General features: G+C 29.8%; 5 protein-coding genes and 1 long non-coding RNA gene across 8 annotated transcripts; 2 read left to right on the top strand and 4 right to left on the bottom strand.

Annotated features, from left to right (window-relative positions):
• The first annotated feature begins 6,527 nt into the window (after positions 1–6,527).
• LOC142597822 (uncharacterized) lies at positions 6,528–8,219 on the top strand. Its single transcript, XR_012832430.1, has 2 exons — positions 6,528–7,591; positions 7,797–8,219. It is a non-coding gene; the product is annotated as an uncharacterized LOC142597822 (long non-coding RNA).
• A 4,139-nt stretch (positions 8,220–12,358) lies between these two features.
• Positions 12,359–13,951, bottom strand: LOC124497964 (trypsin-2). The gene is made up of 2 exons (XM_047061658.2): positions 13,580–13,951; positions 12,359–13,520 (listed from the first exon to the last, which is right to left on the bottom strand). Exons 1-2 carry the CDS (start codon positions 13,917–13,919, stop codon positions 12,856–12,858), a joined length of 1,005 nt encoding a protein of 334 aa, XP_046917614.2. The 5' UTR covers positions 13,920–13,951; the 3' UTR covers positions 12,359–12,855.
• Positions 13,952–14,030: 79 nt separating this feature from the next.
• LOC124497965 (proteasome subunit alpha type-6) lies at positions 14,031–15,091 on the bottom strand. Its single transcript, XM_047061659.2, has 2 exons — positions 14,884–15,091; positions 14,031–14,797 (listed from the first exon to the last, which is right to left on the bottom strand). The coding sequence occupies exons 1-2, from the start codon at positions 14,957–14,959 to the stop codon at positions 14,139–14,141; spliced, it is 735 nt and encodes a 244-aa protein (XP_046917615.1). The 5' UTR covers positions 14,960–15,091; the 3' UTR covers positions 14,031–14,138.
• A 13-nt stretch (positions 15,092–15,104) lies between these two features.
• Positions 15,105–18,859, top strand: LOC124497962 (uncharacterized). Its single transcript, XM_047061656.2, has 3 exons — positions 15,105–15,407; positions 15,465–16,647; positions 16,722–18,859. Exons 1-3 carry the CDS (start codon positions 15,210–15,212, stop codon positions 18,533–18,535), a joined length of 3,195 nt encoding a protein of 1,064 aa, XP_046917612.2. The 5' UTR covers positions 15,105–15,209; the 3' UTR covers positions 18,536–18,859.
• On the bottom strand, positions 18,586–20,559 carry LOC124497963 (uncharacterized). The gene is made up of 3 exons (XM_047061657.2): positions 19,332–20,559; positions 18,975–19,256; positions 18,586–18,889 (listed from the first exon to the last, which is right to left on the bottom strand). The coding sequence occupies exons 1-3, from the start codon at positions 19,976–19,978 to the stop codon at positions 18,586–18,588; spliced, it is 1,233 nt and encodes a 410-aa protein (XP_046917613.2). The 5' UTR covers positions 19,979–20,559.
• Positions 20,560–20,626: 67 nt separating this feature from the next.
• LOC124497756 (uncharacterized) lies at positions 20,627–24,544 on the bottom strand. Of its 3 annotated transcripts, none has more exons than XM_075733959.1 (4): positions 23,876–24,544; positions 23,536–23,815; positions 23,011–23,475; positions 20,627–22,941 (listed from the first exon to the last, which is right to left on the bottom strand). In XM_075733959.1, exons 1-4 carry the CDS (start codon positions 24,287–24,289, stop codon positions 21,587–21,589), a joined length of 2,514 nt encoding a protein of 837 aa, XP_075590074.1. In that variant the 5' UTR covers positions 24,290–24,544; the 3' UTR covers positions 20,627–21,586. The 3 variants fall into 3 exon arrangements, with proteins under 3 accessions (XP_075590074.1, XP_075590075.1, XP_075590073.1); XM_075733960.1 differs by having other exon boundaries at positions 23,011–23,298; XM_075733958.1 differs by having other exon boundaries at positions 23,011–23,815; positions 23,876–24,543.
• Between the last annotated feature and the right edge of the window lie 12 nt (positions 24,545–24,556).

Genomic DNA, 24,556 nt, shown 5'->3' with positions numbered 1-24,556 from the left:
CCAAAACAAAATCATAATCTTCATTCATAATCATCACTGATTGAATATTCGAAATTCTTCATGATGATCTGCTGCTGCTTTTTTTTTCTTCTCTCTTTCTGATTTCTTATAATCTGAATATAGAAAATTTTACCGACAAACCAAATGGATTGATTTGTTGTTGTTGTTGTAGGTTAGGTTTGGTTTAAAAAAAAAAAAATTTTTTTATTAAGTAAATCGGAAATAGCTAGTTCTGTGGATGACCAATGGTCGGTTCATCATCATCATTATGTTGATATTCAACAAGAAAATAAACAAAAAAACAACAACAAAAAAATAATAAAAATCTTTTGGTTATAAACGCACACCCACCACCACCACCGTTCGCCACTCGAACTGATTGATATAAAGTTTGAAGCCAAATGAATGACGCGTGCCATATACTAAGGTCCAGTGTTAAATGCATTTCAACAGAGAGAAATAGAAAAAAAACGAGTAGGACAAAGTTTTTTTTTCCAAATTTCATTTTTCCATTTTTGCTAATTTACATTAACAACTTTTTTGTTTTGTTTTGGTTCTTTGAAATTTTGGTCTGTAAATAACCAGTGTGTATGAGTGGGGGTGGATAATGTTGATGGGGTTGGGATTTATTTTTATTTTTTTCGGCAAAATCAACTCAAAAGAAAAATGAAATGAAACAAACAAACAAAAAGTCATAAAGTTTTTCCTAGGTCTAGCTGCTGGTGTTTTTCGTTTCGTTTCGTTTTTGAGCCTTTTGAAATGATGATGATGATGTATGCTTAAAAGCTTAAAAGCAGATACTTATTTCGTTTTTTTTTTTTTTTTTGGTCATAGATAATATGATGATGATCATGGATTGTGAGTTTCTGGATTTTTTTCTATTCTAGCTTATTTAGTTGGCTTTGGTATCTTTCAAGTGGAAATTGATCCAATGTCTATTTTTTTTCTCATTTGTTTTCGGTCACTTTGTTGTTGTTGTTGTTGTGTGTGAAACACAGTGGCCGGATGAACGGGTTAAACACACAGCAAACAGCCATGCACTATAATCATTGGAATAGAAAAGCCATGGGCAAAAATCAACAACAACAACAGCAACAGCAACAAATCTCAATCATCAAAAGGTCGATTTGGTGGAAAAAAAAATTTTTTTCTTTTTGGATTCTTCAAAGTCTAAATAAATGTGGTCAAAATTAATATAAACACTAGAACTGGTGGAACGCACACACACACACGACCATCAAGACTCTTCAGAATAATTCAATAAGCCATCACACACACACACGGGCTGAGAAAGTAGAAATAAAGGGTAAATATTATCATTATAATGGAGATCAAAAAGTCAGGAGTGAAAAATAAAAACCTAACAAAAACAATGGTTCTCTCTGGTTGCCTATGGGATGGCCATTTATTCTATGAATGCATTTGTGGTGGCAGTGTGGTGGTGGTGGTGATAGTGTGACTAAAAACAGCGAAAGAAAAAGTTGGTTTGATTGGAAATTGCAATGTAAACATTAAACACATTGAAACAAATAAGAAAAGTGAGAGATGAACCAAAAAAAAAAAAAAAAAAAGATTTTGTGATTGCAATTTATTTATGGGTTTCGGTTTTCAATATCCGAAATCAAATTTAATTTTTTTTTCTGATCTGATCTGATGTCCATAATGATGATGATGATGATTGGTCATCAGACTAATTAAATGTTGAAAATGGTATCTAAACAGAAAACAACAAACCATTTAATCAGATTTAAAAATTTCGTTGACATTTGACCTTTATGTGTGTGGTTATCATCGACACACAAGCACACACACACACTCACACACAGACAGATCTTAAAATTGAAAAGTTGAAATTAAAAGGAAATTGAAATTAAAAATGATGATGCTAATCGAAAAAAAAAGAAAAAACAAACAAAATGCTACCCGTGTAACATCTGCCAATAAAATGAAAGGAAATCAAAACCAAGAAAAAAAATACAAACGATTCACACCTGGCAATCAAATACAGCAAACAGCAAAAAAAAAATTACAGAATACACACACACAGACAGACACAGACATCAAATTCAAATTAGATCAATTTAAAAACCACAAGAGAGAGTGAGAGAGAGAGAGAGAACGATTCTTGTTTGTTTGAGAATAATTTTTGTTTTTTGTTAGAATTTAGAATTGCAAATTTTTCAAGTTTTTTTTTTACAATTCCAGTGTTTAATTTGAATTTAATAATTTCAAAACCAAACTAAAAAAAAAGGATACAATGGATTCTTTCGGTTCTCGTTCAATCAATCGAATCGTACTCAACATCCATCATCATGATGGCTGTAAAATGATACAATATTAAAACCATGTATTGCATTTCAAGTGCATCAATAAATTCTGACGGATTCTTTTTTTTCACATCTTTTACAGTGTGAACATTACATCTGAAGTGTGTAGGTTTGCAAACATGTGAAAACAAATATTTAATGAATGAGAGAAAAAAAACTGATGTTCAACAACAATAACAACAACAACAACAACGGAAATTCAGAATAAAGTTTGTGGAAAAAAAATTTGAAGAATACCGAAGTGGTAAAGTTTTTTTTTGGGCATCTGTTTCATCTGAAATTGGAATTATTTTCACCACAGAATCTGTGGATATAATAGATGAATTTAATTGTTGTTTTTAACCAAATTTATTCATCTTTCTCTATCTCATGATGATTCTACATGGAAAAAACAACAACAACAACAACAAATTATCGTTAATGATAATAATCATCATCATCACCATTAAATCAGCAATTCTTATTTTTTTTGGTGGGTGGCCACACTAGAAAAAGTTAATTCTTGAAATTTTGCTGCTGTTGAACAAAATCCGATTTTTATTCTGGCAGCCAAATCTTTCACTCTCTTGGTGTGTGTCGATTGTGGTGGTAAACGCTACGTTTAACTCGTTGTATCCTGCTGTTTTTTCAATGATGATGATCGTTGTTGTTGTTGTTGTGGTTGTGGTTGTTGTTGTCATCAACACCTGATGATGATGATGATGATTAACCGATACTGTTCTGTTTTAATCGTTTGATTTAATGATTTTTTTTTGTTTCTCCCTGTTCTATTGTGTTTTGTTGTTCTTGTGGATCATTATCATCATCATCAGAGTCTCGATGGATGATTCATCGTTTCTTCATCATCATCCTAAATCTTCTTAATGTTTATTTTATTGTTTTCATTTTTTTTCACAGTAGAAAAGATTAAATTTTCTCGTTTTGTTTTCTCTTAATTGATTTTTTTTTCTCTATCTCTAGCTATTTTCACCCAATGTTTATGGCCAGAATAAGTTTTTAAACCATCGATATTATAATAACAACAACAATCGATTAATTCGTTCATCGGTATTATCCGATGGTTATAAATCATCGATTTAATCGATGTTTTTTTTTCGGTAACGGCAGCGGCAAATAAAAAAAAAACTTTAAAATGAATCCATCTCAGGATCCATATATACTCGATAAACAGACGAGATTAATCGATTCAAACAAAAAAAAAATTTTTTTTTTCCATCCAACAATGATAATAATGGCTTAAAACGATCAACAACAAAAAAAAAATGAAATGAAATTTAAAAAGTGAATGGAAACCAAAATCCATACCATTTCATTTTGAATCCATTCAATTCGATTCAATCAAGCCAAAAAGCTAAACTCCATTAGGCCCAACTAATGATCCAAAAATGTATGTTTATATGGTGATCACCACCACTGCCACCATCCTTTTTTTTATATATCCGAGATAATTTAATTTTCAAAACGAAAAAAAGTTTAAAAACTTCAATAACCTCTTTTTGCTCACATTTTTCTTTTCTGTCATTGTCAAATCAGAATTCTCTCTCACTCTATCCCGGTTGTTTTCTTCATTCAATTCAATTCAAATTGATACATTTAAATCGATTTAATTCAACGAAAAAAAAAAATTCATTTATCTGAAATTTGCATCCACACATGCACACACACAATCAGAATCCAGAATCATTTATAATCAAATACACACACAAACACAGATCTTGCTGTCAAATTTTCACCAAAATTTCATTTTGCCCATGGCCAAAAAAAAATATGAAAATTATATGACATGGTCATATATATGGAAAAAAAATTATTGTCATCAGCCGACTGGTTACCACACATTATGTCATATGATGATGATGATGATGGTCATATACCACAGATATTCATATTTTTCGTTGCTGAAAAAAAAAATATTTTTTTCATTCAAAGAAACATAAAAACCTTGGTAATAAAAACACATGCACACCCACACACACACACACACACACACACACACATTTCCATCCAAAGAATTGTTGAATTTTGACAAATTCGTTTCACTTGATTTCAAATCAGAAAAATTCTTTTGAATATTCCATCAAAGTCGGCAGTGTTGAAAGCAGAAATTTTAACAACAACAACAACAACGACAACAACAACAGTGGAAAAAAAACTAGCATAAAAATTGTCGAAAACAAGTGGAAAAAAATGTCTTAATTACAACAACAACAACAACGAAACAACCAACAACAACAACAAACAGGCATACACACACACACACACAGAGCCAGCCAATATTTGGTCCAGAAGAAAAAAAAATTGCAATAAAAAGTCAATGTGATTCAATGGGCTACCATGTTCCATGTCATCATCATCATCATGATCTTGATAATAATCGATTTTCTTGTTTTTATTTCTTACTTGGTTCTTTGACTTGTGTGTGTATGTGTATGTCATGAAACAGACTAATGATTACTATCTCGCCCATAGGGCACAATGTTTTTTCATTGGACCTTTTTCATTTTACCCTATCGTTTTTTTCAACTATAGTGACCAATTAGGTCAATAAACCAAACAAAGAAAAAAAATAATCATCATCATCATCATCATGTCGGCCAATGTCAAATGTGATTAACCACACACACACACACACATACACATGCATAGAGGAAAAAATCAGTCAACATATTCATATGTGGCTTACTTGGTTATTTTTTTTTTACTTTTTAAAAAAATTTATTTTTGACCTAAATATATATATAAAAGGGACCAGAGGGGTTTTTTTTATTACCTCAAAGACAGCCAAAAAAAAAATGTTATTTTCAGGATCAATAAAAAAAAAGAATGATGATGATGATGATGAAGCCATTATAAAATGAAAAATTCTTTTCTATGATCACAATAAATACTTGCCATTGGTTATCACCGTTCATAATCATCATCATGGTGATGATCATTTGAAATGGCCAAAAATCTGACCTAAATTCCTACCTTCATTAACCAAACAGCAGCAAGTATTGACGACGACAATTCAGGCAACAAAAAAAAAAAAAAAAAAAAAATTTTGTAAAAAAAACCGTAAAAAACCATAAAATCTAATATGAAATGAAATTCCCGTTAGCTGAAGAAAAAAAAAATTTTTTTCTCTTTCCAATCAAAAGATCAAATGTCAATGAAGAATAGAAAAAAAAAGAAATCCAAAGGTCAAAGTTTGCCGACATTTGTGATGATGAAAACAAAAACAAAAAAAAACAAAAACGAAAAACAAAAAAAAATTATTCCACCCCCTTTTGATAAATCACACAAACAAACAAACAAACAAACAAAAACAAAAAAAATAGATAAAGGTCAAAGGGCGGTATTTTAATATAATGATGATGATGATTATTATTATTTCTTTTGTTTTGCCAACAACAACAGAATTTCAATTTGAGATTCTGTTTAATTTATATTCATATACATTTACAATGTATTTGAATAGATTTTCTAATGTTATCATTATTCATTTGTTTATTTGTTTGTGGAATGCGTTGCGTTTTTTTTTTTTTTTTTTTTTTTTTTTTGCTGCTGCTGGTAATTTTCATTATCATTATCATTCTGTATGTGTGTGTGTGTGTGTGTGTGTTTATATTATAAATTCGATAAATTTCAGCTCGTTTGTTTTGTTTTGTGTTTTGTTTGTCGGATAAATGGATGATCATGGTGGTGGTGGTGGTTGTGGTGGTATTGAATTTGTTTTGATTTCACTATAAATCTAAATCATTTCATAGAGATATCAGACACAGAAACAAAATTCATGTCGGATCCTTTTGTTCCAATTTTTCATTGTGGACACGTGCCACATACACATACACACTCATACACTATATTTTTGTATATTTATAATGCAAAATTTAAACAATAAACAATCAAAAAATAACCGAAAATTTGTTTGATTTGTTCGATCACATCGATCGATCGATCGTCGTTGTGGTTGTTATCACTGTCTGTGTTATTCATTTGTTGTTTTTGAGGAAATTCAAGCCGACAGACAAAAAAAAACCACAATGATGATGATGATGATCAAATTGACAAACGAAAGGATTGTCAAATGAAATACTTGACTTGGGTATTAAAGAAAAAAAAAATGAAAGAAAGCTAAATTAAATTATAACGTCATTTGTGATTGAAACAAAATGATTCGAATCATTTGTTTTGTTTTGTTTTGATTCGAATGTTTTTTTATTTTTTTCGAATAATTTCCATTTTTTGTTTTGTTTCTGGATCGATATGGTGATTTTTTTTTATGTAGCGACGACGACGACGATGTTATGCGGTTGTGATAAATATAATTACACCATTATCATCATGAATTTATTGATGATTACAGCAGCAACCCAAAAACATTAAATTGTGTTTTGTACAATTGTATTGTCGCGTCAATATTTTCTATAGAAAGAGAGAAAAAAAAATCTATAAAAAAAGATAACAACAGTGATTTTGGAATGTTATTTTCTCTCTCTCTCTCTCTCCAGTATTTTATATATTCAGTTTATGGCCAATAATAAAGACATTCAATTGGGACCATGATCATCATCATCATTTGACAATTTACAACAGCAAAAAAAAAACATTTTTATACATGAAGAACGAGAAAAATGGCTTGTTAATGGAAATCACGCGTTAGCCAAAGAAGAAAAAAAAATCACAGAATATCAAATCAACACAAATAAACAAACGGTGATGATAATAATAATGATGATGAACATGAATTCTAAATATCATCATCATCATCATCATCAGGGTGATTTTCCTGATTATTGGAATTCTTCCATGTCAAAGGTTATGTTGATGATGATCAAAATCTCTTTGTTTGTGTGTGCGTTTTAATCAGAAAAATTTTTTCTTTTTATTATAGTAAAAAAAAAATTTTCCAAATGACAACAGATGGACAATGCGATTATCCTCTCAGCAAAAAAAAAAAAAAAAAAATTCAAAACATTCACAGTTCAGAAATAATAATAAAATCGTCATCATTTAATGATGGTCGACGGTAAATGATACTGGATTTATTTTTTTTTTGTGATAATAATCTTATAAAGATTTACCACCACCACCACCGCCACTATCATCAATTTGCAATATTGGATTTTTTTTTTCTTTTTTTTCAGTGAAAAAAAGAAAAAATTCGCCCAAATTCAAATGATGGGCCATTAAATCGAAACAGAGAAAAAAAACCAGAAACAAAAATTGCACTTTTCCAAACAAATATTCAGAGTGCTCGATTTATTCGGTAAAATTCACAGGTACGTAGGATTTTTCTCTGTGTTTCTCTGTTTTGCATCGAAACAAAAAACCAATAGCCGCCTATCAATGGTATCAAACTTTGTTGTTGTTGTTGTTGTTGAATTGAATGTTTTAATGCCTATTTTAACTTTACCTGGATTTTTTTTTCGATTTTAATGTCTTTATTTATTTTTTTTTTTTTTGCCTTTTTTTATATTCTTCCAGATGAAACAAGAGAGAGAATCGAATTCATTCGCCAAACTCTTCATTTAATCATCATGAAATTGTTCGACAGTCATTCGTTTTTCATTATTTATTTTTTTTTTTATATCACAGTATAATCACACACCCGATAGCCAACAACAATGTTGTGTGTGTGTGTATGTGTGCATCTGTAATGGAGATGATGATCATAATAAAATGAAAACGAAACAACTAAAGATAAATATTTAAATTCTTCACAACAACAACAACGACGACGACGTTGTTGAATTTATAATATTTTTCATCATCAGATTTGATAACATTTCATCAACAACAAAAGTATCAAACTTTGACACTTAATTTTTGGCTGTTTCTGTTATTCAATCATCGACACACACACACACACACCATCATGTAATAAAATGATATACCACCATTCACTTACTTTATGGTGATTGAATGTTTTGAATCATAAAAAAATACACACAAACACACACATTGAGAGATAAAGAAATTGCATCTCTTAATTTAATTTGATAATCTAGAAATTTTTTTTTGTTTTGTTTCTTGTCAATTTTCCAAAAAAAGACTGATCCACACACAGGTGTACGAGTGACAAGAAATGAAGAAATGAAAAATACCGCTCAATATTATAACCATTAAAACATTAGCATCGAATTGGTCATTTGATAAAATTTCGATAAAATGATAAAAAAAAGACCTCTGAAAAGAGGTGCGGCACACAAAAAAAAGGTAAATGATGAGTGGTGATCACTAAGATCAACACTCATTATGATCATCATCATCAAACCATCATGTTGTTGTTAACGCCAATTTACATGGATTTCTATAGCAAAAAAAAAAATCAAAATCAAAATCAACGATAATCATAAATTGAATTGCAAGAAAAAACAATAAAGAGTCAAAAAAAAAAAAAAATAACGATGATGATGGTAATCAAGAAGAAATGAAATTGATGATGAAATCTACACCTGTCTATTTATTTATATAAAAACTTCATCTAGGTATGTATGTGTGTGTTATGTGTGCATTAAAATGATAATCTTGCCTATATAATTTACATTGAAAGATGTGGAAAAAAAATAAAAATCTGATGAAATGTTGTGAAAACCATCTGGCATACAGCATCTTTATATAATAATAATAAACATAAGATCTATAATTGAAAACTCTCTGCTTGTGTGTGTGTACGTGTGTGTTTGAATGAAGTAAAAAAAAGAAAAAATCTTAAAGTTGAAATCTAGCGTTGTAAAAATGAAATGAAATGAAACCAAAGGTGTCATGTCCATCACACCACTGATATATTGATTGAAAATCGTAAAAAAAAAACATCCTGCATCAGCACATAATCGGCATCTCGTTTTGGGTTGATTGTTGGTCACACACTTGAGAGAGAACAGGCTGTTTTTATAACTAGATTTAAGTCTCTTTTTTTTGAAATTGAAAATTGGAAAAAAAATTTAAACATTTGTCATCACCGACACTGACAAGCAAAAAAAAAAACAACAGCAACGATGATGATGATGCATACCTGGTTTTGTGTCTGTGTGGAAAAAAAAGTATCGATTTCCACTAACTTCCATTATTTCATTATCGTATTAACTGAATGATGAATAAAAGTTTTTTCTGTTTGCTGAAAAAAAACAGCAACAAAAAACTTTCGAAAGATGATTATTGATGTTTTTTTTGTGTGTATAAAATCCATCGATAAGTTTGAAATAAAATGAATAAGTAATGGGTCATGATGATGACGATGATGATTATGATGAATTTGACATATGATTTTCAAAATAACCGAATGATCCGATTAAATTTTTTGTTTTTTTTATGCATTGATATTGATGAAACGAGGAATGAAGCTTGTCATCATTGTCATTTATCAATGAATTCAATGGGATGGATGTAAGTTGTTTACACACATGCACAGTGATAGTGATGACTCTGATGTCAAGGAAAAATATCAACAACAACAACAATGATGATTATCATCATCAAAATATATTTGATTTGTTGATTGTTGTTATTGTCGCTGTTGATAAATAATGTTTAGCAATTAATTTTTTTTCCTTCTTCTTTTTCTTCTTATTGTTGTTGTTGTTGTTCGGCAAGTATTTTTTTTCTTCTCAAATTTATTATCCACACATTCAATTAAGCGTTTGTTGTTGTTGTTGTTGTTGTTTTTTTCACATTTTCATTCATTTCTGGATTGTAAACAAGGCATTTAATTTGAAAGAAAAATACAAGACAAGACAAGTGTAAGAAAACGTCGATGACGATGAAAAATCCTATTGAATTTTTTTTTTTTTTTTTTTGGAGGCTTAATTGAATCACAGAATAAGGATTTTCAATATATATACCTTGAAATACGGTGATGATAATCAAACACATACATTGCATTGCATACAAACCAATGACGATAAAAATTTGAACTTTTTTTTTCGTTTGTTTGCTTGCTGTACATAACAAGATTTACAGATTTTTTTTCTTCTTCATTTCGTAACCAATGTGTGTGTTTGATGATGATTATTGTTATTTCGATGTTGTTGTTGTTGTTGTTTTTTTTATCGTTTTATTGCACCTTATCATCAAAATGGTGGATACATTCATGATGTCGATTGATTGTCATCAATGATGGTCATAATAATAATCGATGGTTGTGGATGTGATTATTTCGTTTTTTTTTTAAAGAAATTTTCCCATTTCGGTTTAATTGATCAATAGTTGTTAACCATTGCCATGATGATGATGATGGACATTTGATTATCATGTCATTGATTGATTAATGAAAGAAATTATTTATGAAAAAAAAAATTTTTTTTTTGACCCGAATCCAAAATTGACGAAACAAAACAAAACAAACGTCTTCGGTTCGTCTTGATGTTTGATTTTTCGTTGCATTCGATTTTCATTTCATTTTTTTTTTTTTTGTATGTCCGTTTATGTTGTTGCTGATTATTATTATTGCTTGCTTGTTGTTCATGTAATTCGATATGACAATAAAGTGAAGCCGATGAAAAAAAAATTGTAACCAATTTCTATTATTTTGATCGTTTTTTTTCATTCATTCATCCATTCTATTGACACATTTGGGTGTCATAAAAAAAAATAATGTATATATGTTCGCGTTGTATTTTCTGTTTAAATCTCAAATTGGCAATTAGAGACCATATAACATCCATATCGATATTAGCCATGTTTTTTGTTTTTGTTTTTGTTTTCAAACCATAAACGATAATGATGTTGATGATGATAATGATGATGATTGTAATATATGATTGTAATATACAATTGAAATGTGGATGAAATCAATGTCATACAAGATGATTCGTCTGGATCCAAATGATCCAGACAAATACACACATGATGATGATTTAAATATAAATGACTAATGACTTGTATATAACAACATTTGACATTTGATCTTTACTTTTGTTTTTTTTTTTTGTTTTTGGATCACAGCTGCTTCTGAATTTTTTTTTTTTTGTTTGGGGAGAAAAAAAAAAGATTTTTAGGATAATTATTTTGCATCATATCATCAAATGACTTTACCGGATGGTCTATAATATGACTGACGATATGATTGGATTATGAATTATGGCATTATTGATTGATTGATTATTCTTCATCTTATGATGATTGAAAGACAAAAAAAAATAAATAAACATTGATCTATGCAAAAAATGTAATGAGCGCTTTTCATCGAAAACGTTACCACCGCCAAACAAAACAAAACAAAACATTCGAATCGAATCAGAATCCTCTGTGTTTCTGGTGATTCGATTTTTTTTTTTTTTGGTTTCCGAATCCCAAATTGGTGATTAGAATGTTTTTTTTCTGTTTTTTGTTTTTTGAAATCCGATCATCATCATCATGATTCTCTCTTTTTTCATTTTGAACGACAAAATATGGCCTTCGGGTTTTTCCTAGCAATTTGGGATTTGTATTTTGTTTTACATTAAATGATGGACAATTTTTTTTTCTGTAAATATAAACGAAATTCAAATGGATTCGAAAGTGAAAATGTTTTTTGTTGTTGTTACTGTTATTTACACCATTTATATTGTTACCAATCCTTGGTTGGTTGGATGGTAATCGAACCGAAAACAGAATTATTTTTTTTTTCGCACTCAAGTGATCAACCGACCAGATCATTTTTGGAAAATTTTCATTTTGAAATTCGTACATTACATATTGACAACGACAACGATCGATTCAATCGAATGTTTTTTTTTTTGTTTTTTTCATGTATCAACAAAATTGAAAATGAAAACTAATCTTTAAATTGTCGTCAATAGCAGAAACAAAATGAGAAATAAAAAAAAAAAATAGATGAACGACATTCAATTGTTCAATGGGCGCCATTTTATCGTTTCAAATGCACACGAACAAACACTTGGAAAAATGACAATCGATTTCAATGTTGTTTTTTTTATGGCTCATCCAGCCGAATGAATTGTTGTTGTTGTTGTTGTCCAAAAAAGCAAAAAAAAAAATCGATTTTGAGATTCGAATGAATTTTTTTTTTCATTACCATCATCATCAAATGTTTTATTTTGTTGTTGTTGTTGTTGTTGTTGATAAATCGTGAAAAACATTCTTGTCAAGTGGATGACAATTCTGAATTTGATGTGTAAACACACAATAAACGTGTGTGTGTGTGTGTGTGTGAAGAATATATGGTTTTAAACAACAACAACAACAACAACAACAAAATAATGGTGTGTGACAAAAAAATGTCGAAAGACAAAAATAAAGATTCGAATGTTTTGTGTGCAATGTAATGTTTCCTTTGTGGCCAATGATGATGATGATGATGATGATGATGATTTGGTTATGATTATTTTATTGCCAATATAAAATAAAAAATGTTGATGATGATGTGAAATCAAATCTTCAAATGTAAAACAAACATGTTGATGTATGTGTGTGTGTGTGGTGGAAAAAAAAGAACGAAATAAAATAGAGTGAAAAACATGAAATTCATAATTTGTTTCCAATATGAGAAAAACGAAAAAAAAACACAAAACAAGAAATGATTCATGAGTGATTCTGCTATAAATTATGTCGATGAATGAATAATCGACCGTATCCAATTGGCGTAAACAGTGATATCGATATAAAGACCCGGTATACTAGGTTCAGCACAACGATAACCAATGGAAATGATGCCGGCCAATTTCCATTTACCATTACATTGTCGTTGTCGTTGTTGTTGTGGTTGTCTTTCAATTGGATATAAACGTGTTAATAATAATCTATTCATCGATATTGATCGTTTCATGGCCATAGTCATCATCCAATCATCTACACAAACAGCTAATGGACCACCAGAATCACCAATACAAGCATCATAACCACCTTGTTTATAACCGGCACAGATTAATTTTTTATTTCGAATAAATTCCATTGCAACATTGGTAGTGGTGGCGCCATCTTTGAATGCTTTTTTATACAATTCTATACATGAAGATGTTGGTAGAATGGGCACTTGTATCATATGCAAAATATTTGCCGGTTTGAATGTTTTTTGAAACAATGTTGAACCATAACCAGAAACAGTACCAATATGATAATCAAAATTTTCATCAGATTCAGGTAAATAAATTGGTTGAATAGTTTCACCAATAATGATTGATTCATTTAATTGTAATAGAATTAAATCACCAGATAATTGTGGATCATATTTGGCTGGATCGAATACACGTTTTACAGATCGAATGGTAGCTAAATGATATATTCAGATTCAATTGTCTGTGATAATATGGAATCAAATTGATACAAACATTGTCTAATAATAGTGGCCGTTATATTTGTCAAACCAAAATAAACATCAATTGGATATCGATACCATGGTTGTTGTATACAATGTGATGCTGATAATATCCACATTGGATCAATTAATACGGCACCACATTGTATTGTAGTAGTAGTAGTATCATCCGATAATGATAAATGTTGTTGTATTAATGCTTGCCATGGAACAACATCGATCGAAACATGTTCACCACCAACAATTCGTTTCCAATTGTTCATCATTGGTGATGATGATGATGATGATGGACAAGAATAAAAACAAAATAATAAAATTATAACAATGAAAATGGTGGCAGCCATCACTTGCATTCGATTAAAAGCAAAAGTAAAAAAAAAAGAATGCATTGACATTTGACAAAAACGCAAAAGGAAATTTTTTTTTTTTTTTTGTACAAAAATGACATTCAAGTTCAATGTAGATATGGAAATGAAAAAAAATTTTATTTATCTTTTTGCAAACAAAATTGAAATCAGATATTTTCGAAGAAAATTAATCTTTGATGATTTGATTTTTTTTTTCTTTCTCTCTCAATCTTTTTCGGCCAATATGGCTAAATGTTTTTCAATTTCCGATTCGGTTAGTATATGAAATTTTTTACCTTCTTCGGCAATGCCCACCTGTAATTCATTTGGTTTAAATTCAACATTCAATACATTGAACAATGCTGATATGGCCATTTGAATTGTTTCATTTTTATTCAATTCCAGGCGATTTTTCAGTTTTTTTTCCAAATAATTCTGCACTTCAATTGCTTTGACACCGACAGCACAGCCACGATAACCAGCATAATAACCGGCTGGATCTGTTTTATAAACTAATGGCTGGCCATCTTCATGTGATATCAGAATCAAACTAACACCAAGTGGTCGCATTTCAGCATTCTGTGTATAAACTTGTGCCAGATCCGATAATCGTCGTGTTAATGCTTCAGCTGAAATATCAAGACCATATTTATATTTAAAATTAGCCGCTTCATAACGTGCACGTTGCACTAATGATGCTGAATCGGCCTGCATACCGGTGGCCACACAACCAATATAAGGTGTCAAATGGAAAACATTACAAATAGTACTTGATTCCAGAAGTTTATCCGGTACTTTACGTTGGGTAACAACAACCGAACATTCTTTACCCTTCAAACCAATCGATGTGATTGCATTCTGGTTGATTGCTTTGAATGCATATTCTGCAATTGATTTATAAAACAAAATTCAATTAATCATCATCATAAGAATTGATTTTTATCATCACAAAACAACAATCACTACTTACCAACTTGATAAAGACGTCCTTCAGGAGAGAAAATGGTAATATGACGATCAAAACCAGCTGAACTTCCTCGTGACATTATGTTCTTTTGATTGATTTTTTTTTTGTTTGTTTTAAAAATTCCAAAATGAAAATTTTCAACAATTGTCAGACTGAGAGCGAGAGAGAAAGAGAATGAAAAAATATGCACAGTCACATTTGCTATTTCAACTGAATAAGCTTCATTGGGTAGCTTTGGTTCTATTTATGTGAAATTTTTTTTTTCATTTTATTTTAGCGGTTAATAAACCGAATTTTGGTATCCGAGTAAAACGTTTTTTTAAAAAAAAATGACCAATTTTCGTAAAGTTGGTGAACGTTTACTTCCGTTGGAAGTCAGTCATATTCGAATTAATCCATGCATGGATATTGTTGCTTTGTCATTGTCTAGTTCAGATATAGCTATCAATCGTTTATTCTCATGGCAACGTGTTTGGTCCATTGCGAAACCTAAAATTCATCAAAATGATAACGTTGAAATTATCAAGGTTTGTGTTGATGTCATTCATTTTTATCCCGATAATCCATTAGATTTTACATTATAGATTATCGATATGGTATGGTCAATTGATGGAAAAATTCTTGCCGTTGCATATAATCGACCAATTGATGGTGAAAATCGTAATAAAAATTCGAAAAATATTGATGAAAATTGCACAACAAAACCAGAATATCATTCATCGATTGCAATGTATTTAATCGAAACAAATCAAAGAGTTTGTGTTCATAATCTTTCATTCAACATAACCTGTCTATGTTGGCAGGTAAAAAGCCATTGTCCAGATGTTGAATCATCAACAATGAAAGCTATCAATATTGATGATCTTAATTTACCATTGGATTCTATCAACATTCCTTATGTTGATCTTTGTATCTGTGATGATGAATTATTGAATTATCCATTCAACACGACAACACAACAATTGGGTAAAAATTCAAAATTGCCTGCAGGAGATTCGAATAAAAATTCTTCAAGTAAAAAATTCAATTCAATTCTACCACCATTAACCAGGATTAATCGTCAAGATGAATTTGTATCATATGATCGTATGAATCTGTTACAGAATAAAACCATCAATATATTGACCATTGGAACCGAACAGAATATTATTCTCTTTTATCTATTTGGTTATTATCAAATCTTGAATATTGATCTAAAACAATTCATTCACAATGACCGTCAATTACGAATTGATCGCATTTGGATATCACCAGATTTGAATTCGATTCAAGTTTATTTCAAATGTAACAATAACAACGATAAACAACAAGCCAATTCGAATTTAATGTTATTCGAGACACGATTATTTGGCAATTTATGGAAAGAAATTTTTCTTGTCAATCGTGTCCGTTTGAATATCGATATACGTGTAGAATTTCTTCATGATACAATCAAAGAAATTTCATCAATTTGGTCCGATGTTATTGTCGATATCAAATCACGTTTATCCGGTTATCAATTAATACCTGAGCAAACATTTGATGTTTCAAATTCCCAACAAATGGATCAAAATCGAATACAATTGAAATTGAAAGATTTTATCGACATGTTAATATTCGGCAATATAAGCCTGAATCTGGAACGTTTTCTACATGATCTTAATAGAAAAGAAACATCGAAATTATATCATTCATTTGAACATTGTATTGATGATATAAATCGTTTGATCATAACACGTTTGCTTAACACATTGACACAGATATTGTCCTATTTGGATAATCTTCGAGGTAATTTTTTTTTGTCAAGTCAAAATAAAAATTACAAATTGATTTAAATTTTTGTTTTCCAATTTTTTTTTTAGGAATGATTTTAAATGATCTATTATTCGGTGATCTTGGACTGTCCATTGAAAATGTCAATCAATTTCGTTGTGAAATAACGTGGATGATGGACAAATGTAATCGATTGATGACCACAATGAATGATTTGAAATGTAAAATGCTTGCTGTAACAAGATTGATTTATAAAGGAATTTTTATGGCACATTATTCACATGATCATAATGAACATGAATATTCAAAATATTGTGATGATCATCTGGATATTGGTCGTATGACATTGCAAGATTTTCATCTTATTATGGATTTTTTCAATGATGGCTCATTTACAAATGGTTTTGAATTTCATCGTATTGAACGAATGCTTGATCCAAATTCACAATCATCAAAAACAAGTGTAGAAATATCTAAAAATGATGATGATGAAAACATACGAAATCCATACAAAACATATTTGGAGGAGAGATATTTGAAAAATTTTCTCAACATTCTCAACGATCATAAAGGAAAAAATTTCAACGAAATGTCCGTTGAAGATTTATTTCGACTATTTTCCGGAACATTTCCATCATCAAATGATTCAATGATAAAATTTGATAATCTACCTGATAAAGATAGTGATGAGACACGAAAATGGTTTGAAATGTTGATGAATGATTCGAATAATATTGATTCGATTAGTGAAAATATTACATCCGATTGGTCACTTTCAGAACATCATGAAAGATTATCACGAATTAAGCAACGATTATTTGGTGATTCATTTGAACATATGAATGAATTGCAATCAAAATTGATTGAAAAATCTGTGGATAAAATGACATTTGAATTTCATCATGATTTTGATTGTACAAAAGAATTATATGAAATTGAACCAATATCATTGGATTGTCATAGTGTTCTGTGTTATCATCCAAACCTGAATGAACAATCAACCAGATATCTTTATGTTGGAAAATTTAATCAAAATCATCATGATGATAATCAAACAACAATGATGACCATATTTCGTTTTCAGCAACCATTGCATAATCAAATTGATTTAATACAATTTAATTTGATTGGAAATTGTCATTCATCATGTCATTGTGTGGATAAAATTGGATTCTATATTGAAGATTGTCGATTCTATAATTCTGAATGGATGACATTGATTATTACTGAATATCATCGATTTAATGAACAACAACCGACAACATCATCGTCATCATCAACAATGGAAAACAATGAATCAAATAGAAAACAATATTTATTACAATGTAGATATTCAAAAATGTTTGATTCAATGAATGATTTTATTGTTGAACGAATAACCAAACAAAATAGAAAAACATTCAATAATCATGCATGGAAAATTGATATCGGTACAATTATGGATCGTATTTGGATCGATGAACAACCACAGCAGCATCAGCAGCAGCAGGAGCAGCAGCATATGCAAATTGATGGCAATGATTATGTTGCTCATGATAAAGGCAATGATAATAAACTAGATGATGATGATGGCGATGGCGAAACACCATTGACAATTGATTCATTTTTTAAATTACGATTATTGAATGATATGATGAATAATAATAAACATTATCAACAAAAATCATTATCTGTTAGTGGTAATCGTAATCTAGCATGTTGTTGTGATTCAAGTCATTGTCGTATAACAACATTTGAAATGGACATCTGTGAAGATGATGATGATGATGGTGATAATATTCAAGATCAAGATCAGCAACAACAACAACAACAACAACTTTCGGATATAATTGAAGATTGTAATATAGAAGTGGCACAATTGATTGAAATTAATCCAAATGGCAACGATGATGATGATGAATGATGAATAATTCAGTGTTTTTTTTCAATTTTTTATTCGAAATTTTTGTTTAATCAAGAACCAATACTATGAATCATGTTAATATATGTGGTAATAAATGATTCAGTTGATAATTTTAATGCCGCATTTTTATCATTATTATTGTTGTTGATTAACATCAACAATGTTGTCATATTCGATGATGGTAATTTATCCATAATTCTATGGCAACGATCAGAATTTTCTTGATATCTACCGCAAATAAATGTAAATGAATCTTTTGTAAATCCACTTAATAAACGATCCATTTGTTGTAAATGTGATGGACATTGTTCCTGATACATGGTTAAAGCTCGATTTTTAAATCTATAGTAGTTGCTATTTATTAAAAAGTAGTGGTAATAGAATAATTAAAACAAGAATAAATATTCAGAATTCCAGTAACCGAGTAGTTGGTACTTACCAACAACTTAATGGTATACGTAATTTTCTTATCGGATATTTTAATATGGCAAACATTGCCTTATACATATCTTCAACATATGTGATCAATGTCCGCTGTAAACGATTTGCACATTGTTTACTGAATTCAACGAATGCACGACGACGACGATTATTGCGACATAATGCACGATTAGTTTTCGTTACACCATAAATGATCAATGAAAATGATTTCTGCTGTATATTGGATTCAAAACAACGTTCAGAATAATGGTGTATACATTTTTCGATTGGTTTCAATTCTCTGATTGATTGATTGATTGATTGATTAATGAAAAATCAAATAGAAAACATCATTATTTGTATATATACTACATACTTGCAACGTTTATCCATTTCGGCCATTGTAACTGGATAATGAAAATTTCTATCGGTTATCATTAACATTCGTTGACTACATAGATCCATATCTGATTGTTTACACATTCGATCATTATTGATTACCAGTTTCGCTGCTGTTGCTGCTGCTGTTGTTGGCGGTCGTGATGGTGGTAATATTAATTTAGATGATGTTTGAATCATTGGTTTCGGTGTTGTTGTTGTTGTTGTTGTCGTTGTCGTAGTTGTTGTCGTCGTAGTAGTTGTTGTTGTTGTTTTTGTTGCTGAAGCTGTTAGAAAACGTTCAATAATTTCAAGAAATCGAGTTGATATCATTGATGATGATGATGATGATGATGATGGTAATAGAAATGATCCACGTCCACGTAAACTTCCTATTGGTGGTGGTATTGGAAAATTACCAGCACGTCTTATTGTGATTTGATGTGGTTGTGGTGAAAGTTTTGGTTTTGTTGTAGTTGTTGTTGGTGGTGGTGGTGGTGGTGGCCTTAATTGACCATCTACTATTACCATTATTAATGATGATAATATCATCATGGTGGCAAGAATCACAACAAATAATCTATATAACGAACAACGATTATCGATAAACAATAACAATAAAGATGTGGATGATGATGATTCCATCTTGATTTTTTTTTTTTTGCTGTTGATCGTAAAATCGATCAAACAATCACAAAAATAGAAATCATTTGATTTATTGATTTGTTTGAAAATAAATTGAATGAAATTCTATAGAGATTTGACCCAAAAAATCTATTTACAGATTTGTGATTGGATTAATGATTGTGTACGTGTTGTGGGTTTTTTAATTTTTTTTTATCTGGAGGATAATGATAATCAGTGATGATGATGATGATGATGATGATGATTGTACACGTTCAAAATGTATAATTCAAATGAATCAACGTGTGTGCGTGTGTGTGTGTGTGTGTGGAAAAAATAAACGAAAAAATCACTGATCCATGTGTTTGATCGCTGCTTCTGCTGCTGCTGCTGCTGTTTGACTCTTGTTGTACTGACATTCGGACCATTATGATTGATGGATGGATTAATTTGATTTTTTGACGGTCAAAATAGCAAAATCCATGGCAATGTTTGCAGCTTATTTATAACAACAACAACAACAACAACAACGGCGACCACGACGACGATATTTTATATTTTGGAACAAACAAACAAATCTTTTGAATGAACAGAAAAAAAACGAAAAAGGAAAAAAAATCGAAAACAGACCACGAAATAGTAAATAAAAAAAATGACTGAATGAATGAATGGGAAAAAATGAATTTTATTTTTCAAAAATTTTTCTTCTTATAAAATCAAATAAAAGAAATTTTAATTTCACCGAAAATTTATATATTTTTTTTCAGTGTTAAACACACATATGGAGAGAGAGATAAAAAGGACAATAATTTCGCGACCGCCACCACACCACTACACATAACGTGATAATGATCATTGACCAATGATGATGACCACGGATTTAATAATGTTGTTGTTGTTGTTGTTGCTGTTGATGATGACTATGATGATAATAAAATTTATTTAAAAATCCGAATGAACATGAATGGCCATGAATGAATATACAAATAATAAATAGCCACACAACAGAAACAGATGATTATGATTATTGACTCTTTTTTTTTTAGTGATCACCAAAAATAATATATCGATTGATATAAGTGAAAAAAAAAGATTGACATATGTGCTCCGAAAATAGGCACCGAAAATGATAAATAAATAAATATAAATTTGTTTCAATCACACAACAACAGCCAATGATGACGATGATCCAAAAAAAAAAAAACATTTTGACAATGACCGATGATTCGAGTGTTTCATAGAAAAAAAAACATACAAGTGTTGAACAAGTGAAATTGTTGTTGTTGTTGTTCCATAATCCATCATTATCCTGGAATAATATTGACGACCACAAATTTTTCTTCAGAAAAAAAAATCCAATACAACACACACACACACACACACAATTGTCATAACAATTGATTGATTGATTGATTGAAAAAAAATCCAATCAAAACTGTTGTTGTTGATGGTGGTGGGAATCGACGATGCCAATGTGTTACATAAGTGATATAAATACTTTGAGGTGTAAAAATTTTTTTTTTGTTTGATGTTGAAATTTCTGTTTTTAAATTGATTTTTTTTTTGGAAAATTTGATGAATTTAAATAATAAAAAAACGTCGTCTTCGTCATCATCATCATTATAATCATCAAAACGAATGATGACGACGTTCAATAATGTTCTGATGTCGATGATGATGATGACCATTTTTTATATTATTATGATTGTTGTTGTTGTTGTTGTTGTTATTTTTAATCGAATCGAATATTTTTGAAATTTTCATGGCAAATGTATGCGGTTGTGATGCCGGTTGTGATGATTGGTCATTGGTGATTGATTGTTGATCATCAACATTTTTATTATTATTATCATCATCATCATCATGATGATCGGCTGAAGCAGCAGCAGCAGCAGCAGCGACATTCATCATTGAATGATTGGCCATCATCGTCATCATTGATGATTTTAATATCTTATCCAAACGTTTACAAATCAATCGATATTGTTTGGCCATACGAAGCGATTCATTGGATAAATGATCAATATTTGGTCGTATATTTTTAATAAATAATTTTATACAACGTATATAATCAATATCGGCAAAATGTTTCCGTTGAATACGTTCATTACGTTCAATAATGTGATCTAAACATTCGATTAGGTAATCAATTTTCACATAACCAATATGATATAGATCAGCAATCAAATACAGATTGGCAATATAACGTTTTTTTGATAAAATTTTCTGTTCCATTGTTTTAGCCATAAAATTATTATCAAGAAATAATTTTGCAAATGTATTATTTTCCAATAAATATTTTGATCGATTTTCATCATCATTATTGTTGTTGTTGTTGATTGATTCTAAACAAGAATCATGATGATCATCATGACAATCATACAATTCCTGGTGATAATAATGTTTCATTTCGGCCAATAATTGTGATCGAAAACTATTATTAGTATTTGTTGTTATGATTGGCCATTGATCCAATGATTGAATATATGAATCAAAATCTGAAATGAATTTTGCATAATTATTTATCATCATTGTATTTTCATTTGTTTGAGAATTTTGTTGTTGCTGTTGCTGTGGTGGTTGTTGAACAAAACAATTTGAATTGGCACAATTTTTCAATATTTGATCCAATAAATAATGTACGAATCGTTTACAGCCAGCTGTTGTTGTCAAATAAGAAATGATCATTGATGATAATTCATCATCATCACCAATATCATGATGAAATGTTTTAAATGTAGAAAATTTTTCCAATATCGATTGGATTAAATGTAATAATTCATCATCATCATCATCGTCGTCTTGTCCATGATTGCCATCACCATCATCATTCATTTGTTTTGACGATGATGTTTGCTGCTGTTGTTGTTGTTGTTGCAGTTGTTGTTGTTGTTGTTCATGATCAATATTTTCATTGTTCAATGTTGAAACATGATAATCATTATCACCATTTGAATTACAAAATTTTTGTTCATGATCAATTTCTAGACAAGAAACAAAATAAAAAAAAAGTTTCGCATCACTATCACTTGAATATTGATTTCAAATTTTACCTGCATCAGATGTTGTTGAACATTTTGCCATGTCATCATTATTATTTTTCAACAATGGTGATTGTGTACTATTTTTTATGATACCAGAATCTAATTCAGAATTATTCTGATTTTGTTCTTTACTAGTATTCATCATATCGATAGATTGATTAGCTAATGATGATGTTTGTTGTTGTTGTTGTTGTTTACATTCTTGTCGATCGTTATTTGAAGCCATCATTAGTTGAATTGAATTATTCTCATCATCATTACCGGTGAATGTATCATCATCAACATCATTGATTGTCACTGTTGAAAATGTATGATATGAATTATTAAATGAACTAGTATCATATATGCTTAATGTTTCTGTTTCATTTGAATCATCATCATCATTATTATTCATACGACGATGAAAATATGGCGTTGAACAAATGGATGCAGAAAAATTTTCATCACCATCATCATCATCATCGATATTAATTTCTGAATTTGTTGAATAATAAGAACTATTTGATAAAGATGTTTCTGTTGGTTGTATCTTACCATCATCATCATCACCATCACCATCACCATCAACATTACGAATGCGGCTGTTGTTACTGCCACCACTTGTCGTTGTTATTGTATCCACATTGAATTTTATTGGATTTTCATCAACAATCGTAATCGTTGTTGATGTGTCACGTTCTTCTTCAATAATCAACGGTGTTGTTGGCATTGTTTGTTCCAGATCCCATAATGTAACCGTATAATCGGCCAATAAACTATGGCTACTATTACCAGATCGATATGGCTGTGATTGTGAACGAAATTGTACGATTGACTAGAATAAGAAAATGAACGAAATTAATAAGAAAATTTTTTTGTGCGTGTGTTCGAATACCTGTCGTGTTGTTGTATTCAATTCATGATTGATTAATAATGGTGATTGTTGTTGTTGTTGTTCATGATTTTCTTTGTCTTTTTGTTGTTGTTGCTGCTGTTGTTGTTGTTTTTCATAAAAAATTTGCAAATTAATTGAAACACGTTCAATATTTGCTGTTAATCGTATCAATGGCATTACATATGATTGTCGTAATGGTGGTGGAAAATTATTCAAATGAATGGTTGACCATAATTGATCGGTTTCCAATTTCAATTGTTTTATACGCTGTATATAGTCATAAAGTTTTTCATTATTCATCATTGATAATAATGATGAATCAAAATCCATACTGATTACTTGACGTAATAATTCATTGAATTTATTCGGTATCGATTCAGCCAAATTGGGATTCAAATTTGTATCGGTAGACATTTTATTCAAACAACACACAATGTGTTAGTGATGACTTTTTGATATTTCAACAAAGAAAAATAAAATTTTTGCATAGATAAAAACGACAACAAACATCAGTCGTGTGTGTGTGTTCGCAGTTAGAGATTCAATGTTTAAATAAATTTTTTTTTCTCATTTCACATACCAGACGTTTTTGTTTTGTTGATGAATATATACCATATATATATGGTGATGATTTTCAATTTCAAAATTCAAGTTTGAATAATTTTTCGTTCTTTTTTTCAT

The sequence above is a fragment of the Dermatophagoides farinae genome, chromosome 9 (genome assembly GCF_024713945.1).
Source record: "Dermatophagoides farinae isolate YC_2012a chromosome 9, ASM2471394v1, whole genome shotgun sequence".
In the NCBI taxonomy this organism is placed as follows: Eukaryota; Metazoa; Arthropoda; class Arachnida; order Sarcoptiformes; family Pyroglyphidae; genus Dermatophagoides; species Dermatophagoides farinae.
Note: the sequence above shows the minus strand (reverse complement) of the source record. Positions and strands in the feature narration are given on the sequence as shown.